Source organism: Pteropus vampyrus, unplaced genomic scaffold (genome assembly GCF_000151845.1).
Source record: "Pteropus vampyrus isolate Shadow unplaced genomic scaffold, Pvam_2.0 Scaffold78, whole genome shotgun sequence".
Classification (NCBI taxonomy): domain Eukaryota; kingdom Metazoa; phylum Chordata; class Mammalia; order Chiroptera; family Pteropodidae; genus Pteropus; species Pteropus vampyrus.
The window spans coordinates 822,922-832,617 of record NW_011888859.1 but is presented as its reverse complement, the minus strand read 5'-3'; the positions used below and the strand labels follow the sequence as shown (position 1 = coordinate 832,617).

Sequence of the window (9,696 nt, the reverse complement as noted above, 5' to 3'; positions counted from 1 at the left end):
GAAAGCACTAACGGTCCATTTCCCAACAGTTTCAAGTAGCTGCCCTGCCCCCAGAACAGCTCTCACTGGCACTGACCGCCACCTAAATGCCGTAAGATGTCATCATCCCTTCTGGGTGACCGGCCAGACTGCTTAACTCCAAGATGCTGGCCCAGATTCTTGTCTTAAAGAGCCCTCATGTCCTGATTTTATGTCCTATGTTTGTCACTAACGAAGCCTTCACGTCTGTAAGACTTCTAAGTTCTTCAGAAGCCTCTCACTGCCTCAGGGTGATGTCAAAGGAGAACAGCTTAGTGCACCAGGAACTGACACCAAACCAACGTCTGCTAGGAATTCGCACGTGGTCGGACGCCTCTCTGTGCCAGCTGCTTGACAGTGCACCGCCCCGAAACAGAACGCGAGAGGGACCCCACGACAAATTAACGTGGAAAACAATGATCTTCACTGGATTTGGAGCTAGCAAACATCAGACGAGACCACACTTAAGAACGTATTCCTTATAGAACATTCTAGCTCTTTTGTCCTTTCTTTAGTTTCCCAATTTTTCAGGTGTTAAAGCACCGCATGACTTTAACAGCAAGGTGATTCTACCTGCTGTGCACATGCTGACCCTTGTGCCACCAACTGGCTCCCGTTAAATAGTTTTTCCAGGTACTTTTAGTTTACCATCTCCCTATTTATCGTATCTTCTTGTTCTAAAAGTGACATGTGCTCAATGTAGTGATTTGAAATAAACAGAAAAGAGAAGAAAAAAAGCTATTCATAATGTCATGGCCTGGTGTTAAGATTTTGCTGTCTGTCTTTCTGGTCTTTTTCCACGTGGGATGTAATTTACTTCTCAAATCATTTCATATACTTTGCTTACATACTAGTATTTTTATGTCATGAAATTTATGCCAAATGATTAAACAGCCCTCGTAAATTATAGAAACTTAAAGGCAATATCAAAACAATGAGACCACAAGACAGAGACCACCTACTGAATTTTTTTTTGGCACAAGATCGTCTTGGAGTGTTTACAGCTATTAGGTTTATTGAACACTATAAGCCATAAGCTTTGAAAGCATTTTGGAAACATAACAGAATAATCTCTAGAATACAGAGTTTGAAAATCATAAAAATAATTCGCTCTTTTCTCCCCACAAAGATCTGTACTGGCTAGACTATTTCTCACAAGGATGTGTATGAAGTGCAGGGATGCTGGGCAAGAATCCTGCACTCTCAAGACAGCTTCCTGACCTCCAGAAACATCTTTGGTCAGACTTTCCATAACGTGCTGGAAAGACTTCATCCCTATGTCACTAAAGGGAGGCGGGAATGCACATGAAGCTTACTAGGAACGAAGATAGTTATTTGCAGAAGGAAAAATTACCTCTCTACAGCGAGGTGGAAAACACTGTCAGTGCAGGTAAGAATGGCAGCAAAGGTCTCAGATGTCCACGAGTTGAGTAATCCATGTATTGGGTGCGTCTATGCACACGGCACGGGGAAGCGAGATGGACTCGTGGTCTACGCCAGTTAATGGCATCCATTACTATTGTTATTATTATTATTTTACTGTGGTGATCGACGACAATTAAAGCAGTCACTAAATAGAACACGATGAAATAATTAAATGGTTGACAAATCTGGCCTATAAGTACAGATGGAGGGTAAAAGTAAATATTTAGAAAGCTAAATCTGGAGGAGGCAAACCTGAACTCTCCAGCATTTCACCACGTGGTCTCCCGAAGTCAGCGGGGCTGGAGACATTTACTGTTTGAGGAGGAACTTGCTTGTGTTGCAATTCTCCACTCTGACATCTGCTACGAGGCCGGAGGGGTGGGTGTGCCTCCCCTGAGGACACACCAGGAAGGGATTTCTCCCTTCGTTATGAAGCCTGCAGCATTCTGTGCTTGTGCAGTTTTACTTACTACGGACTGTCATAAGGCCCCCGAGGGAAGTGCTGGATCTTGTTTATCTCTACGTGGTCTACAGCGCTGCGAGCGTACTGTAGGTACAAATGAATGAGTGAGTGAATGAATGCATGAACACTGCATAAAAATTGAGCAGCTTTCTGATTCTGAGGTCTCAGTCTGGGCTTTCTTTCTGGAGTGGGCTGAGGAATACACATTTCAAAGGCACGCAAATAAACCCGAGTTGAGTGATTAAGGAGTAAGAGTGATTCATTATGCTGGGATTTTCCCACCTGCAGGAGCCAGCCCCTCCAGTGTCCCCGTGCCCCTTTCTCTTGGTCATCTCAGCAGGAATTTACTACATTATGTCACCCACCGAGGTGATGAATGGTAGAAACATTTTAGCGGACGGTGACAGGCCCCAGAATGGGGTCAAGTAAAAGTAAATACCGGCCCTTATTAGGTGATCCTGGCCTCCAGTGGTGGCCCCCAGATACACGCGGCTTCCGGCTCTGTCACAGACAGCAGGCCTCGCAGGCCACCGCCTCCCTGAGACAGCTTCCTGACCTCCAGGAATGTCTTTAGTCAGGCACCGCTTCCTTCCTCACTCACCACCCTGTCCTGCTGTGGCCACTCGGGGAGCTCGGCCCGGTGCTGGGGACATAGCAAACAGGGGTGCTGGGGAGAGAGCAGGGCAGGGTCCTCTTCAGGAAACCCGCAGGCCTGCAGCCTCCGTTCCCCGCACAGTTCGTTTCTAACTGGTCACAAGTCCAGGGGCAGTAGAGGGACGAATTGGTGCTCACGCATAAGCTGTGGCTCACAGAATTCCCATTTTCTAGAACTGGACTTACATGGTGGAAGATGTGTTATTAGTCGGGGTGGGAGAAGATTCATAACATATATTTGTTTAGTGATTCCCAAGATTTTGAAGTATATTATGATTTTTGTTTAATGACTATCACATGCTCAGAAACTAGCTAAGGTTATTGTTTACTGATTCTTATTTTTTATGCCAAACCGTTTTCTTTGTTAATTCACTTCTACCTACCTCTACTAGCTGTAAGCTGCCTGAATTGCAGAAAGCATCTTCATTGCGGGGCTTGCCCAGCAGTGAGCACGGTGCCTTAAGCACATTAGCTGAAGGAACGAATGAATGAATTTGTTGGGTGAACTATTATTGTGGGATTTCGAATCTGTATAGGACAAGACAGGACCGGCTATGAACTATGCTAATTTTCTCCTCCATCGCTTCCTGCTCTGTCTGGCATCCTCATGGCCTGTCTCTCTCGGTGGGCAGCCTCTCTGGGCCTGCACTACAGCTGAGCTCTTACTCCTAAGCAAAGACCAAAGCTCAGGGGATCTTCAGCACTGAAGGGCTGCCAGCACTGAGGCCACTCTAAAGAATACCGAAGCAAGCTCTTCTCAGTATTCATTTTTGTGAATTGAGTACGATTAAATTACACTCAGTAAAATTCATCCTTTCTAGGGGTGTAGGTCTATAAGTTTTGACAAATATATACAGTCATGGAACCACCACTACTGCAAACAAAATACAGAGTATTTCCATCCCCCCAAAAAGTTCCCTCGGGCCTCTTTGCAGATGGTCCTTTCTACCTTCCCCTGCCTACAACCACTGATCTGATTTTTTTTTTTTTTTAACTTCAGTTGCACCTTTTGCAAAATGTCATCCGGTACCCATTTTATTTGAACCCTTCCCGCTATACCGACACTGTTGCTAGTCTCCCGCAACTGGCAACTTCGCCATCAGTTCCTGTGGTGTTCCCTGGTCTCCCCCACGCCTATGACGGCTCCGTCTAGCCTCTCGGAGGGCTCCTGTCACACACACAGTCCGCTCTGTAACCGTGGAAGTTTCCAGGGCCTCACCTTTTACTCACATTTCTCTGGTGCTTATCCTTGCTTCTCCGCTTGTTCAACATTTGCCTCCATCTATATTCTTAAAACCCCTCAAGGTCTTCTTTTCCATTCCTTCCTTCTGAGTGTTGTGCCTGTGTTTCTAATGGATTCACATCAGAAACTGTTTTATATATCCTGGTCACCCTTCCAGCTCTCTGTGTCCGAGCTGGACTTATTTCTGGCCTTGCTGATCTGCCTCGCTCCTGTGTCTTTTCCGTGACTGACAGCATCACCATCCACAGACAAGCTAGACATGTCCCTGACCCTGAACCCCACATGTACGTGGCTCCCTTTAAAATGTTTCCAATTTGCCTCTCTCCCCCTATTCACCCCTGCAGCTACAGTGCCAACCTTGACCAGCTCTGGCCACAGCTGATTTAACTCCTGGGTCTGGGTCTCTGTCCTCCAAACACGCTCTACATAGCTGCGTGAGATACTTTCTAACATCCCAGACAGACCACGTTCCTCGTCTCCTTCTTATAAAGAGAAAACCGATCAACCAAACAAACACAAAACTCGCCCTATAGTGACTTTTCAGCATGCACGGGATAAAACCCAAGTTCCTTCAGATGGCAGCTGAGATGCTTAACAGCTTGGCCCTGTCTTGCCATCCCAGTCCCCTTTCTCAACCTCTCCATGTCTGCCCAACTCCAGTCCTGCTGGACCGGCCCGGGAAGGATGCGTCACGCCTCTGAGTCGAAATGCACTGCTTCCCTCACCAGAGGTTGAGCCCTTTAGGAAGCATCCTTGATTCTCCTCTTCTCCTGCATGCTCCTGGCTCCTCCCCGCTGCAGGCAGAACCAGCCGCAGCTGTCCGCGTGCTCTGAGGGCACTCAGGATGCCAACGGCTCCTGTTCTAGGTGCCTCGGTGCTGTTCAAACGCATGCTCCTCACACCTATTCCTTTTAGTATCGCGATGCCTCACGTGTAGTAAGAATTTAAAACTCCTCACCGAAAACGTTTTGTCTAATACTACATGAAACATGTGCAAATATCGAGGCAAGAGTTCTGTACTTTTCATGCGCTCCTGGCCCACCCATTACTTGTTTGCATATTAGACCACACGGTTTATTAAGGAAATGGTTACGTTTCCTATTTGGGCTTGAATCAGTGTGTAACAAGAACGACAATAATAAAGATTTAGAATTTTTGCTCTAAATCGAATCCAGGAGCACTCCCATGATGAGAAGTCAAATTTCAGCCACTGATGGTTACCAGGGGCAGGCTATCGTATCATCTGTGGCTATAATGAAGCATTTTATATGAAGCCCATCATCACGGATTTTAAGTGCTTTGATTAAGTTTTCATTTCTTTGCTATCTCCCCTCTGCCCATAGAGAGCTGAAATAACATAATAATCATCCTATAGAAACGCAGTCGCATTAAACAATGCCAAAAACGAGCACTCATATGACTCACTCTTTTTCTAAGGCAGAGCTTCCCATGTGACATGCTGAGAAAGAGGGTAGAGGGCGACACACGGATTTCCCCAGCCCTTGCTGGGGGCTAAGCTGGTCCTGTCTGGCACGGCCGTCGCCTCCGTCTGTCCCACACTTCAGTGAAATCTTATCATTTTGAGTGCAATGATGTGACGAAGGCCGAGAAGCACTATACTAAGCCATCTGCCACTTAAACAGCAGACTGAATTCTCCCAAGTCTTTCTTTTCTATGTTCTATAAGTAAAATCAGTTTTATGACTCGAGGGCTCTTGAACACGTGATCTTAAAAAAAAAAAAGAAAGAAAAAAAGAAAAGAAACTCCAAACCACAATGGCAGAGGTGTTTCATACGATGGAAGAGAATGTTTACAAAAAATAGCAAATACCGTTAATTATTTCCCAACACCTGATTTGCAAAGCGCTGGCAGAGCAGAAGTATTTTAGGTCGCGTGACAACACAGACTGAGAAACGTTTCTGGAGAATGTTACTCACCGTCCCAACCAAAGGGTATATGAACCCAGCGCCTATGCTGGCCCGGACATCACTAATGGGTAAAATGAAATCCCTGGGTACACCTTTCTTGTCAGGTTGGTGAGACAGAGAAAGGTGGGTCTTTGCCATGCAGATGGGCAGATTTCCAAAACCCTGTAAGAAGGGAAAGGGAATGTGTTCATTGAGCATAAATGTTAGTCTCCTGTCCTTGTTTAACTTGACTCCATATAACCCCCACAGCTCAGATTCAGGCACGTAGTAGGTGCTTGTCACTATCTGTTCGCTAAGCGAGAAGATGGGACAGAAACTCATCTCCACGTGATCATCTTCTGGCCGGTTACGGATGTCTATTATTTATTTTGGAGAATTCTCTTTACGGGAAGGCAGTATTATGTATGCGTTGGGGAGAAAGTGTGGCTATTTTCAGACAAAGTAGCAGCAGCAGTAGCAGCTGTAGAAATCACTTTGCAAACACATTAATATCCGGGACTCAGAAAGGTAATCTGGTGAAAGGCTTCGTAATGAGACTTTCAGTCACGTTGTTCACTCGGTCTTGGAGGCTGTCAGGAAGCAAAGAAGCCCTTTGTGTTGGTTTATGAATCATGGCTATTTGATCTGCGATTACATTATAGGAACTAGGATGAGGTCACTACTTAAGCCTCTTATTTTTAAGGACCAAAGGCTTCGCCTGACCCAGAGCTCCAAAGGTGAAAGAGCAGGAAGTCGCATGTGGTGTCTCACAAAAAGGACAGTGTCCTTGCAGCCTGGTTCCGATTAAAGGGTACATAGTGCCCTTTTAGAGATTTTGCTAATTAAGGGCAACCACATACTTGACACATAACTCTTAAGGAACACTCCCTCGGTAGACAGATAAAAGGAATGCAGTCTTCAGAGGTGACCCATGCTGAATTTCTTATGATTCAACTTAAAACTATTTGAAAGATTTTTGAGAGTTATCTGTTGGGGGGTAGAGGGCTCCTCTCTTTGAGATGCTGCAATACTCATATACTGATCAGAATTCTGTTGGGGCACAAGCACAATTGCTCTGCAGAAATGGTGCCCAGAATGGGTTTTAGAGATTACTCAAAAACTGAAATAATTTTTATGAACTGATGTAGGTCTCCCAATTTAAAAATCTGCCAGTGGGGATATTAAAAGAAAGAAAGAAACAAACAAACAAATCCCAATATGCCATATACCATCATCAGATTACTTAATAAAAGCACTTTTTAAGACTGAAACAAAGGACCTAATTTAGAATAAATGACAGTCCTTAAATATTATTAAAAACTCATAAAAAATCATGACAAGGACCTTATTTTACATATTTCATTGCATGTGAATGAAAATCTTATGACAGAACAACACCTGAATATACAACAATGTTTGGGAAGCATTTCTTTTCTAAAGCACCAGCCAAGAGCATCCATGGAAAATTCTAATTAAAAATGAGTTGCGGATCATCTTACCAAACCTGGGAGAATACTCTGCTCGGCACTGGCAGTATTTAACAAAATGTCAAATACGATTTACAATAGGATGTAGGAGTTGGGGAATTAAAAAAAAAAAAGAGATGACACTCGAGACGAAGCTCTTTAGCCATCGAGCTTTTGAAGTGCTTTGACTTCTACCCGGTGAAGTGGATGGGGCACTCAAGGCACATGGTCCTTTCGGTCAGGGCTGAATGTGTAGCCCTGGAGTCCATTAACCACGACCATTATAGGACCAGAGAGTGATTCGTGCTGCTGAATCCCAGCCACCTTCTCAGCTGCTTGGAGAATTGTCTTTGTCACTCTCTAGAGGTGGAAGAGGATGGAGACTTTAACCTCGGTGGACAATCTCGGCACCAAGCCAATGAATCACGTGTATGAAAAGAACACAGCGCATCCCCACCTTTAAAAGTCAATGATGTATAGATTAGAGGGTATATACCCTCACCATAATGTTCTAATTATAGTCAACACTCTACACCCAAAGATATTAACTTCACTCTTTGTAGACCACAAAGTAGATTAAGTAAGACAAGTTCAGCTGGTGAGACATATATGAGTCCTCAAGTCAAGGTGACTATTTCAAGAGCCTAAGGTGGATTTTTCCCCTAAAAGGATAACTTACCTGTTGCGTGTAACGATCAATTTTGGATTGTGCCTCAGGAGAGAGTTCGATATCTCTGGCTCCATAGACAGCCTGGGCGATGGTTCTTATCTTTTCCACAATTGGAAGCTGAAGAAACACAATGACAACAAAGCCATTAACTTCAATCTGGTCAAAGGACTCAAAGCTCAGTGAGATTTTTCTGTAAATTTAAAAAATTCTCCACCAGATTCCCTCTTCAGCAACTGCGACATTTGAAACAAACACTCTTTTCTCCTTTAGTCACCTTTAAAGTTCTAAAATTTTCAGCCAATTTAGAGGCTACTCATCTAAGTTAATCATTTATATCCATTGCAGCAGTTTTAAAGATGAAGTTTATACTAAATGCTTTTTAATGGTGTCATAAGTCTCCTACCTAAACACTTAGTGCTGACTTTTGACTGGGTCCCAACTCTAGTTAGATGAGAGAACATAGCAACACTAAAGGACAACATTTTTTTTTTTTTTGTGAGTGGGAATGGGTTGAGATTTTAATATAAATGCTGATGTGATCAAACACTCTATTGGAAAATCAGAGGTTGAACCTAGTGTCACTTTAGAAAATTATGAGAAATCATGGAGAATGAGAAAAATTGGAGAAGACTCACTCGATCTAGACAAATAAGTGTGTGGGGAGGAGATGAAAAATCTTTCGTAATGCTAAATGGAAAACGTGGATGCAGATTGTTGGTGAAATACTAAAAGTAATCTTAAGAAACAAGAACGGTTGATTAGGAAAGGAATATGTCACCGATAAAGTGATTTTTGATGTAAGCAAAGCATTTGGCAAAATCATTCACAATTTTGCAGAGGGTAGAAAATACATGGGCATAACGCCGTAAGTGAATTTACTCGGGTGGGGAGGTGCTGGGCCACGTGCTGATGGAATAAATGGACATCGCCCAAGGACCGGAAGCCTCAAGGACTTTGCTTGGCAATGGCAAATGGTACGTTTGTATGAATTACTTGATGATATACATAGGAAGGACAATTATTCGACAGAAGAAAATAAATGCGAATCCACCCTCCCAAGCTGATAGAACCCCAAACTGCTTTAAAATGTGTTTTTCATTACTGTAGGTTTTATTACTGTGGAGTTGTTCTGTGGTCTGGAACTTAAATATTGGATGTTTCGACAAATAAAAAAAGAAATGAAGGTGCAAGTCTTAGTCTTTCAATGAAGGACATAAAAGAGGCTCTGAATCATTGGAGAGAAATACTTTGTTCATGGACGAGGCTGTACAGATGTTCAGATGTCAGTTCTCACAAACAGTCTATTATATTAGTTCAGTACAGTTCCAGTGAAAATCCCAAGAGCACTTTTGGTTACCTGGCCAACGAATTCTAAAATTCCTCATGAAGAGTAATGGCGTAAATAGGTAAGATGACTTCAAAAATAAATAAAACCAAAAGAACGAAGATAAGAGGACTTGCCTTACCGGGTATCAATCATAGTGCAAGACTACGCTAAGTAATTCCAGGTGGTACTGGCACAGGAGTAGATGAATCAATCAATGGAAGATGAGAAGGAACCAAGAAAGACATCTCAGCAGGTGTGGGACCGTATAGAGCTAGAAATGGCACAAAACAAGCCAATGGCTGACTACCCAACTGACTTCCGGCTGGAGAGAAATAAAATTAGATTCTTACCACATGCCGGGCCCCCAAATAAATCCAGTATGTAACAAAGCCATAAACTTCAAAATTAAAACTGTAAATATTGGAAGAAAACACTGAGAACTCTATGATCTTAAGGTAGGAAAACAATGTCTTAAAGTAACAACATATACCCTAAAGGAAATGATTTATAGATTTGACAGCAT

At 43.4% G+C, this 9,696-nt stretch overlaps 1 protein-coding gene across 2 annotated transcripts in view; it reads right to left on the bottom strand.

Moving 5' to 3' along the window:
• The window catches only part of MTHFD1L (methylenetetrahydrofolate dehydrogenase (NADP+ dependent) 1 like), a 173,025-nt gene that overhangs the window by 43,179 nt on the left and 120,150 nt on the right, over positions 1-9,696 (bottom strand). For both annotated transcript variants that reach the window (XM_023532145.1, XM_023532146.1), the window contains 2 exons: positions 7,856-7,963; positions 5,741-5,893 (listed from right to left, as the gene is read on the bottom strand). In XM_023532145.1, coding sequence (XP_023387913.1) covers positions 5,741-5,893; positions 7,856-7,963 — 261 coding nt within the window. The remainder of the gene's footprint in view (positions 1-5,740; positions 5,894-7,855; positions 7,964-9,696) is intronic.